General features: G+C 47.5%; 1 protein-coding gene across 1 annotated transcript; it reads left to right on the forward strand.

The window, feature by feature from the left end:
- Nucleotides 1-1,514: 1,514 nt before the first annotated feature.
- RTL9 (retrotransposon Gag like 9) lies at nt 1,515-12,779 on the forward strand. Its single transcript, XM_004000792.4, has 3 exons — nt 1,515-1,784; nt 6,988-11,139; nt 11,673-12,779. Exons 2-3 carry the CDS (start codon nt 7,066-7,068, stop codon nt 11,787-11,789), a joined length of 4,191 nt encoding a protein of 1,396 aa, XP_004000841.4. The 5' UTR covers nt 1,515-1,784; nt 6,988-7,065; the 3' UTR covers nt 11,790-12,779.
- The last annotated feature ends 11,775 nt before the right edge of the window (nt 12,780-24,554 follow it).

Here is a 24,554-nt window from a genome sequence, read left to right on the forward strand (position 1 = left end):
GCAGGAACTTAGTGCACTGGCAACAAAGAAGAAGAGAGAAAATGACCAAATACGGAGAGAGAGATTACCAACCATGGGATTTAAAATGTAAACCTGCTTCTTAGGCTGATAGCGGAGGTTCTCCTCAGCCCTACGATAATTGTGTAAGAATTCCATCTGCGCCCTTATTTACGCCATTGATAAAAACGTTGAACAGGATAGGAACAAGGCTAGCAGCTTCCTTCTAGGTTGCTGTGGAAAAAGAGCCCCACTCTGGCAATGGTGCTAAGCCAGCTTTGAATCGATCTGCCTTTAGGAACGCTGCCTGGGAAGACAAGTTACAGTCTGGAAGTTGCTTGGAGAGCCTTAAGTCGGAAACTGGTTTGTGGTCCAAATGCTTAATGGCATCAGGCACGTATCGGACAAGAGGGCTGTGTTGTCCAAGGGGTGGCATAGGTCAAATGTGCTGGCTAAGTCCCGCCTTAGTGGGGCTTGAATCTGTGCTTGGCGACTTTTATTTCTCTCACGTTCATTTCTGCGGACACTTTTTTTTTTTTAATCTGATGTTAATGCCCTCACTTAGGCTCAGGTCAAGCTCTGTTCTTCCCTCTTCTGGCCAGAAAGACTTCCTGTCTTATAGGTATCTGATCCGATCTGTGTTGATATGTTAGCTCCGAGTGATTCCCTAAAGCAGGTCCTTGGACAGGTGCCCAGCCTCCAGGAAAATCGCAGCAGCCCTCGGTGCAATGAAGAAAGCCCGTGCAATGAAAAGCCAGTGTTTTGTAAAGTGAAATCTATTTTATTTAAAGGACTGTCCTTCATTCTGAGATTATTTCCTTTCTCTTCTGGCGTTTACTTATTGTTTTAAAAATTGTTTTAATGTTTATTTCTGAGACAGAGGGAGACAGAGGATGAGTGGGGGAGGGGCACAGAGAGAAGGGGACACAGAATCTGAAGCAGGCTCCAGGCTCCGAGCTGTCAGCACAGAGCCCGACACGGGGCTCGAACTCACGGACCGTGAGGTCATGACCTGAGCCGAAGTTGGACACTTAACCGACTGAGCCACCCAGGCGCCCCTCTCTTCTGGCGTTTAAAGAAAGCTGTTTCTTTTCTGAGGAAATGATCAGATCATTTGGGGTCATTTGGGTCTGTTCCTTAATGTCTTTACTTGGAAAAATAAAAATCTGGCAACCTGCTGTCAGACCCCCCCCAGTTCTTTGCTTTGCGGGAGCTGTAAGTGTGGGAGCCTGGTCTCATTTGTACATTTCTGCCAATACTTCTGGGTACCTCCTATGGCCACTTATGTCCTAAGTGCTTATAAATTACCTGCTTCATAATCTGCAGCAGAATCTCTCGGAGCATTGACATCAAGCGTACAGCCCGGGAGTTTACAGTATACTGGTGTGTAGTTTCCTTATTTAAGAAAATTGGGACGCTGCCCATTTGCAGTCCTCTGGTATCCCTCCTGTTCTCTCCGATCCCACAGATCCTTCAGGACGGCACCTACAGCGAGGCCGTTCTGTTTGCTCTTCTTATAATGTTCTTTTCCCTATAGAGTTGGACATGCTTCTACATGTTGTTTGGGGAATTTGCAGCACATCCAATGAAAGCATAATTCCCAACTAACAGTCAAATCCTTCTCTTTGGAGCTCCCCGGAACACACCTACCCTCTCTTCCATATGACAGCCCTTCACAGACTTGAAGACAGTGTTGTGACTCTCCTGTGAGTTTAGAGCACCAGCTGAGTCAGACAGACCGACTGACTGACAAGCGCAGCCTCACTGTCTCGGCTGGGAGAGCCAAGGTAAGTTACTTGATTTTATTTTCTCTCTACTTCGGTTCTTTAGCTGATTTGTAAAACGGGGATAGAAAAAAGCCCCACTTCATTGGTTTATTGTGCAATAAATAATGTAATGTATGTAAAGGGCTTAACACGTTGCCTGGCAGAGGGAGCATTCAGTAAATGTTTGGCTATTTCCACTTGCCCCCTCAATTTATAAAGAGCCGGGTGGGCATTTTAAGTGTCAAGGCTGCTGGGGAGCACGGAGGTGAGGAGGGTTTCTCCCTCCCTCACTGACCAGGGGAGGCAGAGGACCCTAACGTAGACCAGGTATTCCTTTATCCCGAGGTTGTCTATTTTCAGTTACGCGGGCGCCTGTTTGCTAGGGCTGGGGGAAAGGATATTGTCGAGAACCTGGGGAAAGGTTTATTTGCAAGAGCTGGAAAGCTATTTGTTGACATATTGAACCGTCTCTTGTTTATTCTTATTTCCCCGAGCAGCTAGCCATGCAATCCCCCAAACTCAATTACCTTTTGTGAGGCGGCAGGAGCATGACACATCCTAGCCGTATTGATCAGTGCAGACTGGGCAGGACGTGAGAGACCCGAGAGATGCTAGGCAGCAACTTCTGGGCTTTTCCTTAGAAGGCCTCCCCTCTCTGTGTTTGTAGAGACACTGGCATTAATAAAATGGAACGCTGTGCCCCTAACGGACCGAGCATGCAACCGTGTCTCTCTCTCCAGCCTCCTTAGAAGTAGCCTGATGATGAATGGTCACAATAGACCAGAACTTGGGATCCTGGAGTGACCAATGCCAGAATGGTTTTCCAACTGGAGCTCTTTGCACACACTGGGTTTTGCAAGCAATTGCATGATATGAACTCTGAATGCCATTGCAGCTAGAAAAAGTTTGGAAGGAGACACACCCAACTGTGAACAGACCGAGGAACGGGACTTGAGAGATGGGGGGTGGGGTAAGCTCAGGACTAGCGTTATCGGCCTGTAGGATTTCAGGTTTTGACCCTGAGAATATATTCCTAGATTATTTGTGTCATTATGAAACGCAGATGCAAGTTAGAAAAACGAGGACTTGTTTTTGCAAAAACAATGCAGAACAGAACAAAATACAAACTAAACGCAAGCCATTGGAGACATTTGTCAGAGGTCACTGCTGACCGAGGAGCCGAGTAGAGCAAGCATTAAGTGTGTTTGGAGAGAAAGGTTGCTTGGGTCGGGGAGATGTTGGGGGTCCTCCGAGAGGGTATGCAGGGAGAGCAAGAGAGAGGGCTTGACATAAAACCCCAGGGGAACACACCTTTTTGAAGAAAAAAAAAACAAAAACTTTCCCTCCCCGCCCCCAAACACAAGTTGTATGGGTCCATTACAGACAAGTGAGGAAATACAGCTGAGAAAAAGAAAAGCAAAAATCCCCTTTAATCCCACCACTCAGGTATGGTCACTGGTAACATTTTGGTCTACGTCCTTGCAGACTGTATTTGTTTCTATGCCAAAATGTATGTAGTTCTTTGGAAAAAGTTAGATCATTTTCCATGGATGCTACAGACCCACCATGATTTGTTTAATCATTGGATGAATTGTGTTCTAACGCTGGCACTTGGGGTCATTTCCAAATTGTTACTGTCATAAACAACAGTGCTTCCTAGCTGTGTGACCATGGGAAAGATAGTTAACCTCTCTGTGCCTCTGGTTCCTCACCTGGAAATGAAGGCGATAATCATACCTACCTCATAGGGTTGTTGTGAGTTCCCAATGAGATCATGTACATGGGGTGCTTGACACAGGTATAATAATAATAGCTGTTGTTGTTGTTGTTCTCATTGCTGTTGGATTTCCTGCCAGCATCTTTTAGTTTAGGGCGTGGGGCAGAGCTCTGGAGAGAAACAGAGTCAGAGTCAGACCTCAGACCGAAGCTCAGTTTTCTCAATTGTAAAGCGTAAAGTAGCTCACAGGGTAGCCGTGGGCATCCAAGGAGGGAATGCTCTCAAAGCCCTCAGAGCAGTGCTTGGCGTATGGGGAGAACTCAAAGTCAGTTGGTATTATTATTATTATTATTTTTACTGTCACTGTTATTATTATGGTGACTCAGCCACGAGCGGGGGTGGAAGGAGGAAGGCGAGCACTTGGAACATCTCTAGCCCCTTATCTGATTCCAAAGAGAGGAAATGATTTGGGGACCAGAGTGACCTAGGATCTAATCTGAGCTTTGCCATTTATTAGCTCTGTGACTCGGTCACCACTTCTCTCAGCCTCTTTATTCATTTATAAAATGTGAATGGCATCAGCGCCCACCTTGCAGGCCCAGAGGATATGACGCAAGTGCTTATCCTGAGTGTGCAGGTAATGTTGCTTCCTAATTAGGAGCATGGGAGGGTTTGTAGATGACCTGAACGTCTCCTCTCCCCCGTCCCTCAGACTCTGAGTCCCTATATCTGGGCCACTTGAACTTCACCTGAAGGCTTTGTCTTATCCAGGGCTCGGGGACCCATTCTGTCCCTAGTCTGCTGGCGAAAGGGATACTGATTCAGAAAGGTAGAGGGCTCTGCTAAGCCTTTCTGCAAGGTCTCTGACCTTCTGCCCCAGTTCTGGAAAGCAGGCTGGAGCCCCGCTTCTGTGAGCGAACCCTCACCTGGCATACTCAAGACCGGCATGCTGTCTTTTCTTGCCAGCTGTCGGAACACCCTAGAGCCTCGCTGTCAAATTCTAGCCCCATGGCAGGGACCCTGGTGGCCAGATTTCCCTCCGTGTATCTGACCCTAGCAAATCGGCTTTTTTATTATTACCGTTGCAGGCCTCTATTCGTAGTGCCCACGGTCCATCCTCCCAAAGCCTGGTTTCCCTGCACCTGAAACACTTGCAGCTCTTCTGACCGGTCCCCTCAGCCTGCGGCCCTGGCTCCCCTTACCTCTCACCCCTGCCCGCTACATTGCCTGGCTCCCGGGACTCCCGCGTCTGCTCGGCCACAGGGGATATGTCTCATTTCGGTGTCACCTCTTTGTGTGTGAATCTCTTTTCTCTGGGGCAGCCAGAGGCGGGCATTAGTGGGCTGGTGCTACTATTGGGGGTGAGGTGGGGTGGGGGGGGGAGAGGGGTGGAGTTGCATAGGCCCAGTGCTAAAGCGGAGCTTCTGGAGGGCTGTCAAATGAAAGGCGGCCAGAGGCAAATGTCAGAGCCTATATAGAGGCAGGAATCTGGGACCAGAGAGACGGAGCAAGCACTAGCAAGTCAGGAGCGGTGGGGCGGGCTGGCTGGCGGGCGGGCAGGAGGGGGGCGTGGCAGGGGATAGCTAAGGGAGATTGCAGAGAACAGCTGCTGCTACTGAGTCTTACTTTAATGAAGTGGCCGGGCATGGGGCATAAGTAGATTGGCCAGGCTAAAAGAGCTAGGGGCGCCAAGGACATACTCCCTCTCTTCTCCCAAACTGGCAAGGTAAGATCTTTCCGGGTTTTGCCTGGTGAAACTGTAGCACTGGGAAACTGTAGCACGTTCAGGGATTTTTTGTGTGTGTGTTTTTTTTTTCCCTCGGAGGATGGAAGGTGGACATCTCCGAATGCTGTCTTGACTCATCTTTCCCGTTGCACCAATTATCAGAGTTATCAGGGCGCCGGCGGGAGGCCAGTGTTTCTTCTGCTGTGCCCCATCTCGGGGTTGTCCAGGCTAGGGATGGGAGGGGGGGGTGTTGGTAACGTGACTGAGACAGAGAGAGGGGACAGAGAAGGTGGATCATTAGAGCACAGTGAGAGAGCATATTAGGGCACGGTAGGGGGCTCTGGCGTTGAACAGACCAAATGCGATGACGCACGTGAAGTGCCTAGCGGAGTGTTGCCATTCAGCACATGCTGGGGAAACGTTCACTGTTGGGGTTTTGGGGGTCGGTGTTCGTTGTCGTTGCTAGCATTTTTGTTGTTCGTATGGACACACGATGCCACGAGATCGGTGACTTTTGTGACATTGTCCCAAATAAGCAAGTGTTCCGTTTTTGGCATGGGCGGGCTGTGGGGATGCGTCAACATTGTGTAATGTGCGCGTCGGTTTCCCAGCTGTGTGCCCAGAAGCCCCTCTGGGGCTGCTTCCTGGGGGAGGGTCGGAGAGGGTGATGCTCTGGGATTGCCCACCGGCGCGTCATCAGAGAAACTTGACATTTGTACGTGCTATATCGACTGGCATTCGAGTGGTGTCAGAACGACAACCGAATGCGGCGTTAGGGATGCCAAAGGTTAGGCGATTCCGGGGAGGGGGTTGGTAGTCACAAACATGCAGTTTTTACTGTCGCGGTGACCCTGTTTTAGCCCCAACCCGGGCCGACCCGAGAAAGCTGGTAAAATGGGAATCATAATGCTATCACACAGGGTGTGAGATTCAAACGGGAGAATGCTTGCAAATCTCTGTACATGACCGACAGCTTCAAGTTGCGTACAGTTGCCTCACGGTGGTGCCTGGAGCGCACCGAGTCAGCAACAGGATTTTCAGTTCATGGAATGCTGCTCCCGGTCACGGCTGAGAGCGATGCCTTTCTTTTCCCGCGAAAGACCTTCAGGGCCATCAGAGTAGTCGAATAGGGACTAACCCCCCGGCGGGACTCAGTGGGCCCCGGGGAACTGATGACTATCCTGGGGCAAAGGGCTCTCTCATCCCGGTCCCCCGGTGCCCTGGCTGCCTTGTGAGTGCGCTGCTGGGAGACAACGGAGCCCAGGCGCCTGCACTTCTCACAAGTTTCCAGAAGGTGGTGCTGCCGCTTCGTCTGAGCCAGGGCTGCCCCCGCCACCCCCCCCCCCACCCCCCCCCCCCCCGCCGCTGAGCTAGCTGGCATTTAGAGCATGTATAAATGGGAAAGGCTGTGCTGTGACTCAGTGGATTGGTTTGAAAAGAATAGGGGGGGGGGAGGGGGTGTGGGAGGTGGGAGGGGCTAAATGGGCAAGGGGCACTAAGGAATCTACTCCTGAAATCATTGTTGCACGATATGCTGACTAATTTGGATGCACATTAAAAAAAAAAATTAAAAAAAAAAAGAATATGGGCGGGAAGGGATCTTTGCTCCAACTTCAGATGTGCTCACGGTTGCACCGCTCCCTTAACCTGATAGGGCCCATCTCTGGTGCCACGGAGCCGGCAGCACATGAGAAAGGTCTCCATCATGAATCAATCATTTGTCTGCTCCCCGATCTTTTTGTTCTTGGCTTTTGACTACTCGACTTGTTTCCTGTTTACAGATTTCCTTGCCATTTGGGCTTCGGCAAGACTCCTCCATATCATCACTTTAGGGGCACTCTCCGCACCATTTGGGGGCCATGGCAGATATGTCAATACCTTTCCACTCCCTCCGATTCGACAATACGCTGAGGGAGGAAAATAGTGACCCCCAAAACAGCGGGATGACCTTCGCTGGACCAGTAATGGAGACCAGAGCAGAGGTCCAAGTTTTACATTCTCACGTACAGCCTATAGTCTCCACTTCAGCGTCCGACCCTGAAGGGATGTCTGCACAGCTGATGACATCCCCAGCCTTTGACACCACGTCTGCACCTGTAACGGAAGCACCAGACTCTGGAGCACTGTCGCCGTCACTAATGCCAGGCTCCGACTCTGGGGCACTGTCCCCACTGCTAATGGCAGCTCCAGATTCAGAAGCACTGTCCCCATTGCTGATGCCAGCCTCAGATTCTGGAACACTGTCCCCATTGCTGTCCACTTCAGACTATGGATTAATATCCCCGGGGTTGATGACAATTCCTGACTTTGGGACAATGTCTGCAGCACTAATGGCAGCACCACATTCTGCAGAGATATCACCATTGGCAATGCCAGCTTCGTCCTCTGGAGCAATGTCAACACCTGTAGTGAGCACTTCATCCTCTGAAGCGACACCCACACCATTGATGCTGGCCCCAGATCCTGGAGAGATATCCCCACTCCTGATGCCCGACATAAACCCTGGAGTGACGTCCACACAGCCAATGCCAGCTCCAGGCTCTGAAGCAATGTCACCTCTGCAAATTACAGATGAAGACACTGAAGCGATGTCTCAAGTTCTAATGACTGCTCTGGCCTCTGGAGAGATATCTTCACTGCTAATGTCAGGCACAGACTCCGAAGCGATATCTTCACTGATAATGTCAGCCCTTGCTTCTGAAACAACGTCAACCCAGCCAATGAGCACCCAAGACTCTGGGGAAGTGTCCACCCAGCTAATGTCAGGCTCAGATTCCGGAGTCGTGTCTTCACTGCTAGTGTCGGCTCCAGGTTCTGGAGCAATGTCCACACCACTCCTATCAGCTCCAGATACCGGAGAAGTGTCCACGTTGCCAAAGCCAGCTCCGGATGCTGAAGCAGTGTCCCCACTGCTAATGACAGCCCTAACCTCTGGAGTGATTCCCACCCAGCTGATGTCAGCCCAAGACTCGGGACTGATGTCCCCACAGTTCACACAGAATCTAGACGCTCAAATCATGTCTACTCCACCAATGAGAACGACAGCCTCTGGGGGGTTGTCCACAGCGTCAGCGAGAGCCCCTGACCCTGGAGCAATGTCCATACCGCAAATGAGACCTCTGGCCTCTGGCAATATGGCTACATTGCTAAAGACCGTTCCAGACTCTGGGACATTGTCCACCCCACTGATGACGGTCACAACTTCTGGAGCAATGTCCACTGAGAAAATGTCAACCACAGCCTCTAGAGTAATGTCCTCACAGTTAACGATGACCAGAACTTCTGGAGCAATGTCTACAGGCTTTGTGAAAGCCACAGCCTCTGGGACAATGTCCACCCTGCGAATGAGACCCCTGGCCTCTGCGATGACGTCTGCACCACTAAGGAGAGCCCCAGCCTTTGGAGCAATGTCCACACAGCCAGTTACAGCCCAAGCCTCTGAAACAATGACCACACTACAACTGTCATCCCCAGCCTCTGGGTCAATGTCTACACTGCAGTTGAGAGCCCCTGTCTCTGGAGCGATGTCTATGTCACAAAGGAGAGCCACAGCCTCAGGAGTGACAGCTGTACCACAGTTGAGAGCCTCAGCCTCTGGAGCAATGTCCACCCCACTGATGACAGCCAAAGCCTCTGGAGCAATGTCTACACTGGTAATGAGAGACAGGGCCCCAGGAGTGATGTCCTTGCCGCAAATGAGAGCTACGGCCTCGGGAGCATTGTCCAAGCCACTAATGACATCCAAAGCCTCAGAAGCCATGTTCATGCAGCAAATGACAGCCACAGCTTCTGGAGAGATAGCCACAATGCTAATGAGAGACACAGCTTCTGGAGCTATGTCCATGCGGCAGATGACAGACACTGCCTCCGCAGGGATGTCCACACCACTAATGAGAGCCCCAGCCTCTGGAGACATGTCCACACCACAAATGACAGCTGCAGCTTCTGGAACTGTGTCCATGCCTCTAATGGGAGCCCCAGACCCCGGAGCAATGCCCACAGTGTTAATGAGAGCCACAGCCTCTGGAAAGGTGCCCAGTCAGCCACTGAGCACCCAAGACTCTGGAGGGATGTCCATGTCTTTCATGAGATCCAGGATCTCAGGAGGGATGTCCCCACTGGAGATGCAAACCCCAGCCTCTGAAATGATGTCCCCACCAAAAATGAGAGCCCTGGCCTCTGGGGTGATATCCACACCACTAATGAGAGCCCCAGACCCTGGAGAGATGTCTGCACTGTTCACAAGAGCTTCATCCTCTGGACAGATGTCCCCACCACTAATGAGAACCCCAGTTTCTGGAGAGATAGCCACATCCCTGAGAGTCCCAGCTTATGGGACAATGTCTACTCCACACATGACAGCTACAGCCTCTGGAATGATGCCCATGCCACAGATGAGGGCTCCAGTGTCTGGAGCAAAGCCCACACCACTAATGAGATCCACAGCTCCTGGAGCGATGTCCATGCCTCACGTGACAGCCACGGCCTCTGGAGGGGTATCCGTGCCACTGATGAGAAGCCCAGCCTCTGGAGCAACGTCCACACCACAAATGATGCCCACAGCTTCAGGAGAGATGTACACACTACCAATGCGAGCTCCAGCCTCTGGAGTAATGTCCCTGCCACTAACAAGAGCCCCAGTCTCTGGAATGACGTCCACACCACTATGGAGACCTTCAGCCTCCGAAGCCATATCCACAGAGTTATCGAGAGGTCCAGTGTCTGGAAAGATGTCCACCGCACAAATGACAGCCATGGCCTCTGGAGGGATGTCCAAGCCATTAATGAGAGCCACAGCCTCTGGAACAATGCCCATGCCATTGATGTCAGCCATGGCTTCTGGAGACATGTCTGTGCCGCTAATGAAAAGCATGGCCTCTGGGGCAGTGTTCACGCTGCAAACGAGAGTCACGAGTTCTGGATCTATGTCCTTGCCACATACAACATACACAACTTCCGGAGGGATGCCTGCACCGCCGGTGAGAGCCTCAGCTTCTGGAATGATGTCCATGCCACTTCTGAGAGCCACAGCCTCTGGAGGGATGGCCATGCCACAAATGACAGCCATGGCCTCTGGAGGGGTGTCCATGCCGCCAGTGAGGACCCCAGTCCCAGGAACCATGTCCACACCACAAATGGCAGCCACCCCCTCTGGAATGATGTCCACTGTGGAAATCAAAGCCACAGACTTTGGAGAAGCATCTGCCTCTCACAGCAATGTCACAGCCTCTGGATCAAAGTCCACACCACACATGGCTGCCCCAGCCGCGGAAACAATGAACCCACCACCAAAGGAAGTCCCATCCTTTGGCATGCTGACCCCAGCACTCTGTTACCTCTTAGAGGAACAGGAAGCAGCCCGGGGTTCATGCTCTGTGGAGGAGGAGATGGAGATTGATGAGGAGAAGCAAATGAAGGGCTTTTTGAATGACTCAGAAAAAATGGCGTTTCTGGTGTCTCTTCATCTGGGGGCAGCAGAGAGGTGGTCCATCTTGCAGATGGAGGTAGGAAACCCCCTCTCAGATGAAAATAAATCTTTCCTGAGCAGATCACAGGGCTTGTATGACTCCCTATCCGAGATAGACATCCTCAGTGCCGTTCTTTGCCACCCCAAGCAGGGCCAGAAGTCAGTCAGGCAATATGCCACCGACTTCCTGCTGCTGGCCCGACATTTGTCTTGGTCTGATGCCATTCTACGGACCAGGTTTCTGGAAGGGCTCTCGGAAGCTGTTACCACCAAAATGGGCCGGATCTTCCTGAAGGTGGCCGGCAGCCTAAAGGAGCTGATAGACAGGTCTCTCTACACTGAGTGCCAGCTGGCTGAAGAGAAGGATTCCCCGGGCAGGTCAAGCCAGGTTCTGCTGTCAGCCTGTAAGCGGAATAATGAGGAGGCGATGGAGAATGAACTGAACTCTTATCAGCAGACTGAGGAGGTAAAGATGGGGAAATACACTCAAGGGGAGTGGTGGGGAGTGCTGGGGAAATACACCCTGCTCCTTTGAGTAGAATACGGAAGAGGCAAGGGGGAGGCATTGAGCTTCTAGACCATACTCCCCAACCTGGCGTTTCATCAGTGGCCTGGCTATGTAGTTATTTTGGGTGTATTAAGCACTCTGAAGCAATGCCCTGCCCAAGTTCTTGGGGACCTGGGATGGCTAAAGGTCTAGGTCTTCTGATTATGAGGGAACCAGCTGGGTCCCAACTGTCCGATTATTCTAAGGGAGGGGTCATCTTTGCGGGGGGAGGGCTGGGTCCTACCTCCAGGCACATGTGTCACGGACCCAGGTTACTAGGGAATTTGGCTAGCCTAGTCCTCGGTCACACATTATACACGTAGGGTACATTAGCCAAGTTTCTTGAACTTCTAAGTTACTGTCATTATCCAGGCAGAACCCCCTCGTCATAGTGAGTGTGGCTCTTACCTCTGCTGGTTTTTCTGTTTGTTTGTTTGTTTTCTTACTCCCAGCACCAGCATGTTCCTAAACGCTGTTACTACCTGAAAGAGCATGGAGACCCTCAAGAGGGTCTGCATGACCACCTCCGACAGAGCACAGGCCATCACAAGGCCCCCACCAACAAGTAATTCTTTCTGGAATCTTCTACTGTGATGTCTGACTCCGCTGCTAACTTGAGGACTGGTTCCTGGACCCATTCCATTCAATTACATCATAAACCTTGTGGCCTTCCCCCTACAGCCTCCCCCTCCAGGCACATCCCACCTAACTCCCAGTTGGTTGACTTGACCTTCTCTTTTACCCTACATGCCTGTGACCTGCCCTGACAATCAGAGTGTGGACTTCAAGAGTGTTTGGTGTACGAGGTTTTGAACTCCTATCGCCGTGGAGGCCAGTCCTAGTTCCTGGTCCAGGGAGAAGTCTAGGCAGGAGAAACTGTGTCCTACCTCAAAAACACCTAGAGTGTCTTGCCACATGTCATCAGGCAAACGTGAGGATGCCCTGGTCCCATTTCACCTGGCAAGGGAGCCTATAAGGAGAGTGATGCCCACTCCCAAACCACCCTTTTCATATGCCCCAACTCATAGCACCTAAAATGGGTCTCCAGGGCCCTTGCGCTGTTTATAGTCTCCATCCTGAACCATTCGTTTTGACCCATGGTAGTAATCATAGTAATGGCTAACACTTATTGATTATGTATTATGTGACAGGTATTGGGCTAAACTCTTGACAAGCACCGTCTCACTACCTTCTTATCATAACCCAACTTGTTCTTGTGTTGTCAGCTTCTGACTTCCTGATCTTTTCTCTCTGGCCCTTGTTTTCTTCCTCAGTGTCAAATCGCTAGCTCTGACTTCTTGGTGGCCCCCTTAGTAATGAATTGCCCCTGCTCCCCATGGCTATTGTGGCTATTTGTGGCCAACACTCTTGATAAAGGTCTTGCTCTTTAAACAGGCATAAATAGTTAGAATATAATATGAGCAGTGTTTGCCTTCAGGTGGTGGGATTGTGGGTGTTTTTACTTTCTTCTTTCTACTTCTCTGTACTTTCCAGAGTCTCTGCAGTAAGCATGTATTACATTTGTAATCACAAAAGTAAATAAAGTTCATTTATGAAAGAAAGAATTAACCGTGGCTAACAGAATTTGGTTTCTTGAGTCCCTCGTTCAATCAGTATTTATTATCTCACGTGTCAGCCACTGTTTTAGGGATAGACAGATGAAAACCCCGATAGAATGGAAATGTCATCCCAGTGGAGGGAGGAGACAGACCATAAGCAAGAAACCACATCAGTGAGAGACATGGAAATCGTGGCAAAGGCTACGAAGTCAAGAAATCGGGATAATGGGAAATTTGACACTAACAGGGCCAATTTATTTATTTAATAATAGTCCATGTAATTGAGCTACTCAAAGGTCTTTTAGAAACAGTAGGACTGGCATGATGAGAAACATATTTTAGAAAGCTAACTTGGCAACACTTTGGAGGCAGGATGGGGGGAGGGGTCAGAGAGCATTATGAGCCCTCCTATCACAATAGTACAGGTGACTGTGGGAGTGGGGCTGGAAAGAGAAGGACAGAGACCAAACCCTCTCTGAGGACTCAAGGCCGCTGCTCCATTACCCTAAACTTGGGGTCTGATTCCAGGAAGAGGAAAATGATTCTCGGAAAAAAACAAAGATTGGCAGACAAATTAGCAGCCCCATGGTAATATAGATAAGCATCTGGCTCTGCAGGCTGCCTGTGGATGTATCAATCAGCAGTGCTGTTGCCTCGGGGGAAAAAAGAGGGGCAATAAGTTGGGAAACCCAAAGTCCAGGCGGGGAGGCGGCGGACCCCTGGGGACCCCGTTTTCCCCTCATCTTCTGCCCCATTGGCTCACAGCGGGCCCAATCCAGGTCCCAGTGGAGTTTGGACCTCCGTGTTCAACCAGGGTCGCTCTTAGCTTGGCAAAGCCCTGTCCGGCTTACTCTCTACTGGAGAAGAAATAGACGTACAGAGTCACAATCGGTGTCTGGAAAATGTACATGGGAAGGAAAAGGTCTTAAAGATGGAACTGATTTTCTTATCACCACGATCACGGAGAACAAAAGCAATTCTTTTTTCAAGAAAATTTAACATCGAAGTATAGTTGACAGTTCTATACATTACTCAGTGCTCATCGCGATAAGTGGACTCACCACCTGTCACCATACAAGGTTGTTGCAGTACGATTGACTGTATTTCGTCTCCGTGGCTTATTTACTTTATACCTGGAAGTTTATACCTATTAATCCCCTCATTCTTTTCTTTTTCTCCCCGGTCATTCTTCCCTTTGCCTTTCCCTCTCCTCTTTAAGCTAATTTCACTAGAGATAAATGGAGCAACTGAAGCCCCATCAGACCTTCCAGAGCTCTACCCACCCCAAAGGTTATATTTAGAAATGTTTCAAGAGCCACTCGGCATCTACATAGAGCTGGGCTATCATATGCCCAAGTACTTGAGACAATTCTGTCTGCTGTAAAACAGTGTTTCAAGTTTCTCCCGGCCTCACTGGCCTGCAGGGAAAAATAAGGCCCCATAAGCAGTAAAAAGTCCGATGGCACCGACCCCTGGCCCCACCTGTGTGTTGCATGGCTTCAACCCCTTGAAGGTTTCCTCCAGTGATGTGTGGAAGACCTTGGAAGTTTCCCGTATTCTGAGATAGCAAGAGTCTCCCGTTGCTCTCCGGTTCCTATCCCGTCTCATGGAGGGCAGCTGCCCATGTCGCCACAGGAGAATAGCCCTTCCGCCCCAGCTGCTTGCTGGGGGGCGCCTCTGGCTGTGGCAACACAGACGCCCACGCCGGGGTGGGGCATGGAGTGGTGCTGCCCTCCCATTCTGTGCCACACTCCGCCACTTTGTCACCCAGACACCGAAACACAGCTTTTACCCTGTATCCCGGTGAGGTCCGTGGGAGAAGAGCCACTTCGGTGGCTTCCTGTGGCAACCTCTCCCCTGTCACCTGCCCCTCATCGCCCCAGCTCAGTCCTGAAGTACAAAAGCCGCCAAGTCCTCTATCCAGACCCAACCTTCAACTCCCATTTTTACATCTCTGGCCAGGACCTCGCTCCACATGCCCAGTCCTGGGGCCCAAGGGGAGAGAGCAAGTGCCACCCTGTCCTGTTCCTCTACGTTTCTTTCGTTCTCTCAGCCACCATCTGCTCTCTGTCTCTGCTCCTCAGGGACCCATAGTGTATAAAACCTTCCCTCAGGGCACCTGGGTGGCTCGGCCAGTCGAGCGTCTGACTCTTGGTTGGGGCTCAGGTCACGACCTCACACTTTCGTTGAGTGTGAGCCCCGCATCCGGCTCTGCACTGACAGCATGGGGCCGGCTTGGGATTCTCTCTCTCTCTCTGCCCCTTCTTTGCTTGCCCTGTCTCTGTCTCTGTCCAAATGAAGAAATGTAAAAAGAAATTCAAAAACAAAAATAACACCCCTTCTCTTGATGAACACTTTCTCCCAGCAAGCGTAGATTTGGGCTGTCCCTGAGTGGCTTGAGACCTTGAGACACTGTCAACTTCGTTCTCCAACCAGAAAGTTACAGACAAAATAACTTACCCTACCTCTGAGCTATACAGAGATTTTTTTTCCCCCTTGATGGATCATGTGTTTCCTTCCTTCTTACTTTGAAAGCTCTGTGCATCTTGAACACATGTGGAGCGGGGCAACCAGGCTGCTTCATTCCTTATGATCTAGTGGAGGATTTATAGGATAGATACTGCAGGCCGCTTTACCTCTCAGGGCCTCTGTTTCCTCTTTTTTTTTTTTTTAATGCTTATTTATTTTTGAGAGGGGGAGAGAGAGAGAGAGAGCCAGCGAGCATGTGTGGGGGAGGGGCAGACAGAAAGAGAGAGAGAGAGAGAGAGAGAGAGACAGAATCCAAAACGGGCTCCAGGCTCTGAGCTGTCAGCACAGAGCCCTACCTGGGGATCGAACTTGTGATCACGAGATCATGACCTGAACCTAAGTCGGACGCTTAACCGGCTGAGCCACCCAGGTGCCCTTGGACTAACTTCTTTACCTGCATTATCCCATGTCCTCTTCAAAACAACTGTGAGAGGTGGGTGCTCTCATCAATCCTATTTTACAGACTGAGAATCTCTGGCACAGAGAGGTTAAGTAAGTGGCTGGCTCAAGGCTACAGAGCTAAAAAGTACCACAGCTGGGATTTGAACATGTGCAGTCAGGCTCCAGGGCCACCACTCTGCTATGTATACAAGGCTTCGTTATTTATTCAGAGCCAGACGGCCACTGTGAAGATTTACCCCGTGCCCCTGAACAAATCTGCCACCCAACAGCAGCCAACGTTTGAAGTTCGTGAAGTCTGAGGCCTGAAAACGCCCCCAATTTCCTCTTTCACCGTCTTACATCCAGATGTGAATCCTCCCTGGGGGTATGTGGGGGAAAGTCTGTTTTGAGCTCTGGGCTGAGGAGAAAGCTATGATTCTCCCCTGGGCATCTCCCCATTGAGAAAAGAATTCATCTGGGGGCCCGGGCATCCATGGAAGGGTGTAGGAGCCTGAGAGCGGAAGGGATTTTTGTGGCTACACGAAGAGCTGGCTCTCCTTTCTCAGCAGTTATTTTTCCATACCCCTCCAGGGGAGGCGTAAGGAAGACGATCGGTCAGATACTCCATGCCCCTGCCTTCCAACACCACCCTCCACTTAGAAGGTGATCCTAGTTCCAACGTTGGGGTGAATGCACCCATTGAAAAGGCACCAGATGCTTCCAGTGTAAACAGCTTGATGGAGATCATCTGGAGTGGCTTCTCTCATTACAAAGAAATACTAGAAGTGTGTTGTGTGTAGGTAAGGGGAACTCACAGCTGAGCCTCAAAAAAAGTTTAAAAAAAAGGGAGGGGCACCTGGGTGGCTCAGTCGGTTAAGCATCTGACTCTTGGTTTCGGCTCAGGTCATGATCTCACGGTTCGGGAGATCGAGCCCTGCTTGGGGTTCTGTGCTGACAGTGGGGAGCCTGCTTGGGATTCTCTCTCTCTCCCTCTCTCTCTGCGCCTCCCATGTGTGCGGTCCCTCTATTCACATACTTGTGTAACCATCGCCACAATCTAAGTTTGGAACATTCCCATAACCCCAAAAAGACTCTATACCCATTAAGCAATCATTCCTCCAGCCCTCTTCCCCCAGCCCCTGGAAACCACCAACCTGCTTTCTGTCTCTATAGATTTACCTATTCTGGACATTTCATAGAAATGAAATCATATATGGGGCCTTTTATGGCTGGCCTCTTCCACGTAATATAATGTTTTCAAGGTTCATTTGTTTTTCCAGCTGAATAATATTCCATTGTAGGTATATGTTTTATTTATACTTTTTCATCATTTGATAGACATTTTGGTTGTTTCCACCTTTTGCCTATTATGGATACTGTTGCCATGAATATCCGCACACAAGTTTTTGTGTAAACATTTCTGATGAAAACATAACTAGGAGTAAAATTGCTGGAGCGTATAATAAATCTATGTTTATCCATTTGGGAACCTGCCAAACTGTTTTCCAAAGTGCACCATTTTACATTCCCGTCAGTGGTACAGGAGGATTCCAAGTTCTCCACCTCCTCGCCAACACTTGTTATTATCTCTTCTGGGTTATGCCCATCCTAGTGAGTACCTACCTCATTGTGGTTTTGAATTCCATTTCCCTGGCGGCTAATGATGTTGAGTTTCCCCCCAATGTATTTTTATTACAAACTCAACAATCTTGCAACATATTACCATAAATGTTGAAAGCTTCACTTTTGGAGAGTATTCTGGGAGAAGCTACCACTCCCTTGCTGTCCAGCCCACCCCCAACTGTACTATTGCCCTAAACCTTCTCAGGAGCAGAGCAGGAGGGTTCAGAAAGGCAAAGTCTCATGGCCACATCCAGATCCATAACAGCTTTCTTTCTATTGCTGCTTTCTGCAACAGACATTGCCTCTGAAGGAGAATATGGGCTTGTATTTTAGGGTTTGCCGGAGGTCCAGAAGCCCTAGCTCAAAAGAAAATTTGCAGAGGCTTGTGGCTTCTTTTCCTGTGGATACTTCCTCCTTGGACCACAACCAAAAAATAGCCCAAATAATTCATTGCTGTGGTCTTTTATTGGGCTAAGACACCCCTCAGAGTTTCTCCATAACCCAATCACCAAAACTTACTGTCCTTGATTCTGAGAAGGAAGGAGAGAGGAAAAGGAAGAGGGGTTGAGATGGGTGGGGGGAGAGAGAAAGAGAGAGAGAGAGAGAGAGAGAGAGAGAGAAAGAGAAACAAGATAAAAATCTCTATTCCAATTCCAGCTGTGCCAGTGACAACGTGTGTGACCTTGGGCAAGTCATTTGACCATTCTGGGCTTAAGTAGCTTCATCGTTATCATTTTCCGATTCTCATTAGAGGTGATAACTCCTTTCCTGTTTGGATAGGCCCTGGGTGTAGGAATGTGCCTAAGTGGCCTGGGGAGAGGACCGCTGGGCAGAAGCCCAGTCTGAGCCATTGCTAGAGGGCAGCATTGTATCAACAATTATTCTAATGACACTGGCCGTGGTGTGGTCGCCTCAGAATTCTTTAATTCAAAAATGTAGTCTTTTCCTCACCCATAAATGGCATTTTTGCACGAAAGGAATTTCTGAAAATCTGTAGAGACACCAGAAAGAGAAGAGTGTATCTGACCCCCTTCGCATCTCCTTGTCCATTAACACATTTAAGATGGCAAAAGAGAGTTTGTGTATTTTCATTTCTAATTAAACCTGTTTACTTTTGGTCCTTTTTGGATACAGTCGCACCTCTATCTTTTCCTCCTCGAAAAGCTCACCAGCACCATGAGGGAAATGTTCAAATTCATTTGCAACCTCTTCTAGAGATTTGATTCACGGGGTCAGTGACAGAATTTCTTCTTGGAGCACTTATTTTCGGTTTCTTCCTTCCTTCGCTCATGTTTATGACAACCAAAAAATGGGATACTTAAGAAATGGATCTGTTATAAAGCATCCTCCAGACATTCCCCATTAAATCTTCTGATTACTTGCCATATTTCACAGTGGCTAAGTCTCTGTATGCCACCCGTCTAGGCAAAAAAATATATATGGCCACAGTAACTGTTCAAACCATGTATTTCTGCCCCTTCAGCTATCGCAGGGCAAATGAGCAATTAATTCCTGACATCTGCTAAGAACAGGTACATGGGTATACAAATTGAGAACATTGCCATCCTCAAGATAAAGTCGTGCAAATGGATTTCATTTATTACTAATAATGATAACGATAAAGAAAACAGTATTTTTAATAGCAAAGTAGGATATTGGTGAAAGGGAACTGAGGTATCTCAAAAAACATCCAGACTATGGCCGGTCCTGGGTGGGAGGATATAGCTAATCCTCAAGAACTTCTAGAATCAGGGACTTGAATGTATTTTTGCTTTTTCTCTCTGCTTCCTAGCCCTGCATCTGTGTCTGCACGTTGACTTCTTTTCTCTCTAGAGGGTGGCTTTCTCTGTCCAATATGGCAACTGCCCATCTCATGTGGCTATTGAGCCCTTGAAACGTAGCTAGTTGGAATTGAGATGTGATGGATGTTAAGTATAAAACATGTAGTAGATTTTGAAGACTGAGTATGAGAAACAAAAAGGAATAGAAATATATTATTAATTAAAAAAACATTGCATGTTGAAACCATCGCATAGTACATGTATTGCAAGAAGTAAAACACACTATTAAAATTATTTCCACCCCTTTCCTTTCTTAATGCAGTAATTAGAACATTTAAAATTACATACTTGGCTCACTTTATATTTCTATTGGACAGCACTGCTCTACAGCATTACAACTTATAGCTACTTAGGAAATGATTGATTGAGTTCTGTTGGAGCAAAGCACAAAAAATGAGAGAAAGAGGACTTATCGATGAAGTTGGTCCAACTGTCCACCCCTGAGGCATTCTTATGTGTCCCGAGGTGGGGGGGGGGATCACACGTAAGCATGGAGGTTCCAGCTGGGACATAAAATTGGGTTGGCCAGAGACACAATTCCCAGAAGCATGGAGGGGGCTACTAGATCGATAAAGCGGAAGATATTCTTCTATCTGGGATCATCCTAGATGCTTTTTTTTTTTTACCCTCAAGCTCCAATAACTAATTATATACCAAGTTCTATTGATTCTACTTCCATCCACTTTTCTCCATCCTTAGTATATCATTGTGTTAGTTCACTCACTGTCATCTCAGCTGGGGCTATGCAGTCATTGGCAAGTGACTTTTAAACAAGTATAATATACAACCAAAAGACTGTCTCTTCTCTCAAGATGGGCATTTCTTTTTTTTTAATGTTTATTTACTTTTGAGAGAGAGAGAGAGAGAGAGAGAGAGAGAGAGTGTATGAGTGGGAAAGGGGCAGAAAGAGAGGGAGACACAGAATCTGAAGCAGGCTCCAGGCTCTGAGCCACGAGCACAGAGCCCGACACGGGGCTCAAACTCACAAACCAGGAGATCATGACCTGAGCTGAAATCAGATGCCTAACCGACTGAGCCACCCAGGCGCCCCATACATTCTGCCTTTTTATAAGAAAATGATGTGGGATGACCACTGGGTGTTGTATGTAAGTGATATATCATGGGAATTTACTCCTGAAGCCAAGAGCACACTGTATACGTTGTATGTTAGCTAACTTGACAATAAATTATATTTAAAAAATAAAAAAAAGAAAATTATTTTCTACTTTAAAAAAGAACTCAGCTGATCTATCTCATGACCTCTAATCAGGCATTGCAAGGTAGAGGTACCAAGAAAGCTGCGTCCTGGCAATGCCCTTGCTTCAGACTTCACTTTTGTACATGTGGTTCATTCTCAGGAATTCTGAAATAATTCTAATGATGTTCAGTTTACTTTTGCAGTTTTGATCCCCATCCTCTCCTTCTGACTGATCTTTTCCTGAATCTCCGTATTATCATTGACTTCTCTGAGTCCGCTAATTTGTCCTACCTATTAGGAAATTAATTTACCCTTTATTTTCACATATACTCCAACAGGTTGGGGGCGGGGAGGCACACATGGTGGCTTAATTTATTCAAGTAGGCATATATTTCAAAAGCAAACAATTCAACGCAAATAACTGGTTAATCGCAAAATTATTAACTGGCTGTTTTCAACTCTAAACCACTTATTTGACCTGCCACCAATTTCTTCTATCCTCAGAAGTGCTTTGAGACTCTGGATCCAATTGTCGATGGAGCCAAAAGAAACATTTATATTTTCTTGTATCCATGGTCTCTGATATACAGTTGACCCTCGAGCAATTCAGGGGTTAATACAGTCAAAAATCTGTGTATAATTTTGATTCCTCAAAAACTTAACTACTAATAGCCTATTGTTGGCCAGAAGTCTTACCAATAACATAAACAGTTGATTAACATATATTTTGCATGTTGTATGATTTATGTATTGTATTCTTACAATAAGGTAAGCTATAGAAAAGAAAATGTTATTAAGAATATCATAAGGGAAAAAAAAGAATATCGTAAGGAAGAAAAAAACATATGTATAGTAATTTACTGTATTTATGGAAAAGATCAGCATGTAAGTGGACCCACGCAGTTCAAACTCTAAGTGTCAATTGTAATTCTCCTTCTTTTATTTTACTCACCCCAATTCAAGTACTTCTTTCCCAGAATCCCCAATTAGGAAGTTCCCTGGCTGCCTTAAAATAATTGAGATATGTGATCTTTGTTAGGAACCCTTGAATCTGTGAGAAACTCCTAGAGATGGCTTAAGACAAAGGTGTAGGCTTTACTAGGTGGGGACCCAAGTGTTACTAAGGCCAAGATCTCAACTCCTACCATGGCCTTGACTCAAGCTTTTATTTTTTTCTCTGGAGAGAAGACTGTCTCTTAGCTACGACTTGGGAAGGGTGTAAAGATCAACATTCTATAACAAGAGGTCCCATTCTGAGTCTAAACGATGCCCATGACTAGAATTGAGATGTATCCTTGCATGTAAGTCTATTTGCATGAGGGACTGAGAAATTGCCTAGAAGAGAATTCATCCCTATTGGACAGGGAGCTATACCTGCAGTCTTGGCCCAAGTACATAGCCTCAATGTAGGAAAGGAGGACTGACTTGGGGGAACACTGTGATATCTGTCATTTGGCTGTGTCACTAATTCACCATCCCTTTGTTAAAATGTAAATAAAATGGGAGAACCATTTCTTCTACTTAGCCATAGAACTCTATGCAACTTTGGAGCCTTGAGGACTCTGAGTGTCAGTCCCAGTAGAGGCAGAAGCAGTGCCTGGCAGAAGTGACGGTGGCCAGCAGATACAGTGGTACCCAGCAAAAACCTGTTATAGAGGCAGCAGAGTTGCATCTCAAAATGGCAATGTCGGGGCGCCTGGGTGGCGCAGTCGGTTAAGCGTCTGACTTCAGCCAGGTCACGATCTCGCAGTCCGTGAGTTCGAGCCCCGTGTCGGGCTCTGGGCTGATGGCTCGGAGCCTGGAGCCTGTTTCCGATTCTGTGTCTCCCTCTCTCTCTGCCCCTCCCCCGTTCATGCTCTCTCTCTGTCCCAAAAATAAATAAACATTGAAAAAAAAATGGCAATGTCAGTTATCATTGTCACAAAGGAATAACCATGTTTTTGCTGACTTTGGTGCCTAATTCCTGTGAAGTTTTCTCTGAGAGTTCTGGATGTTATCTCACAGGAAGGCACAAAGTACAATAAAAAATCATTTCGTGTCTGCCATTTTTCCTCTTTAACACTCCTGTAGGCTTTTGAAGACACTGCTTCAACCTCAACTCCTGAAATCAGCACATCATTAGAAACTCTGACAGAAACAAAGCTCATTCCCTGGCATTTGAATTAACATCAGGGTCTCTTGACCCCGAACAAAATGGCCACATTCTCATGATCCCAAGAGCATGAACATATGAACCATCTGGGAAAGTCCAATTCTTTGCGCTAGAAAGATAGATGTGAGAAGAAAACCAACTCAGGTAAAAATGGAATTGCACAGACTTGGAGCTGTAGTTCTTGAGTAGAGTCAGATGGGGAAATAACTGCTTCATGTTATTAATTTTCAGAAATTTTGTTGAATAGCATTAGGCTTATTGACCTATGACACCTTCCAGACGGTACAGAACATCCTGTACTGTCTTCACTTCTGATCTCAGGAGAAGGAGCTCATATATTCCTGAATGCAGTTTCCTCTGATGAGGCCTGAAAGGCATTAGCCACTATTCTTGCTCTCTCTGTTCCCTTTACTTGGCCTTGCTACTGAAGATTCTACCCCTATTATGGACACTCTAGCATCTAAATTTCCCTCTTTACTCAAACTGTGTCACAGAGAAGATTTGAGCTTGACAGGGCAGCAATAATTTTACTGGGGCACGGAGAATTTGAGAAAAAGAAGTGTGAAAAACTTGAGGAAATGTACATTGGAAACAGGATTTGATTTGTGCATTCATTCATTGACCATTTACCTAGTGACTAAGTTATATTAGGCTCTGTCCAAAGTGTTTATGGACTACATATATATTTAAATGAGCACCTAGACATGAATGTGTGACTGTGACTCTCTTCAGATGCTCTAAAGAGAAACAAAGCTGATTTGGATGTTTTCCTTTGGTATATGTTTCTCTTCCTCCATCTAGCCCCTCCTGCTTCCATGCAGAATTATTACAGATGATCCACAACAGGTCCAGTTCTGGTAGGCACATAAATGGCTCCCCAAAGATGTCTACATTCTACTCACTGGAAACGGTGGATGTGTCAGGTTACATGGCAAAAGAGACTTAAATTTGCAGGTGGAATTAAGGTTGCTAATTAGCTGACCTTGAGATGAGGAGATTATTATGGATTATCCAGGTGTGCCAATGTAATCACAAGGGTATTTATAAGAGGAGGAGAGAGGCAGAAGAGAGAGAGAACCAGAGTAATGTAGCATGAGGACTTGGCTCTATGTTGCTGTCTTTGAAAGATGGAAGAGGGGAGCCAAAAATTAAGAAACACAGGCAGCCTCTAGAAGCTGGAAAAAGCAAGGAGCTCTGTAGAGTGCTCCCTATCCCTTGATTTTAGCCCAGTGAGGCCAATTTTGGGCTTCTGATTTCCAGGACTATACGATAATAAACTTGTGTTATTTTAAATCACTAAGTTGGTGGTAATTTGTTACAGCAACAATAGGAAAATGAATGCACAAAAAATTGTCTAAATCAGTAATTCTCAACCTCGACTGCACAATACAATCACTTGTAGACCTTGTAAGATCTTAATGTTCAGGTCACGTTTCGCACCAACCAGAAACTCAGGAATTGATATTAAGGTATCATTTTTTTAAGCTTTTCAGATAATCCCAATGTACAACAAATTGAGAGCCACTGGTCCAACTAAATGAATGTTTTATATCACTATATTTTAATGGCGAAAATCTTGTTTGGCTGAGAACAATCTCTTCTTACCTGTTTCTACCAGTTTGTCTTTCAGCAGGACAAGAAAAAGTAAAAAAAGTTACAATGTCCAGCATCCCTGGGACATGAGGCCAGATGAGAAGAGCTTATCACATCCTTCCAAGCAGCTGGAATACAAGGTAAATCTTGGACAGAGGCTCACATCTCTCCTCTGTTTTGGTAGATCCATTCTCTTCTGAATGCCTGGGCATATAAGTTATTTATAAAGTGCCATTTGTTTTATTTTCAGGAAGGTGCCTAAAAGTCATTGCAAGATGGACACAAGCCGCCACATGCATTTTAAAAGGTGACCTATCAAGACGTCCACGTAAGAGACTAAAATCAATTGCATGCCTGACCAAATAGACCTGTTAATTACCAGAGAGAAGCATGAGCTAGGTCTGTGCTACTGGCATCAGCAAGCTGGAGTCTGGAGTCTTGGACTAGATAATGTAAAA

This window comes from Felis catus, chromosome X (assembly GCF_018350175.1).
Source record: "Felis catus isolate Fca126 chromosome X, F.catus_Fca126_mat1.0, whole genome shotgun sequence".
Classification (NCBI taxonomy): Eukaryota; Metazoa; Chordata; class Mammalia; order Carnivora; family Felidae; genus Felis; species Felis catus.

Bases quoted from the DNA above. Each gene is read 5' to 3' on its own strand.
- RTL9 (XM_004000792.4), top strand. From the start codon at position 7,066: ATGGCAGATATGTCAATACCTTTCCACTCCCTCCGATTCGACAATACG. The intron at 11,140-11,672 runs GTAAAGATGGGG...TCTTACTCCCAG, and splicing joins CTTATCAGCAGACTGAGGAG to CACCAGCATGTTCCTAAACG.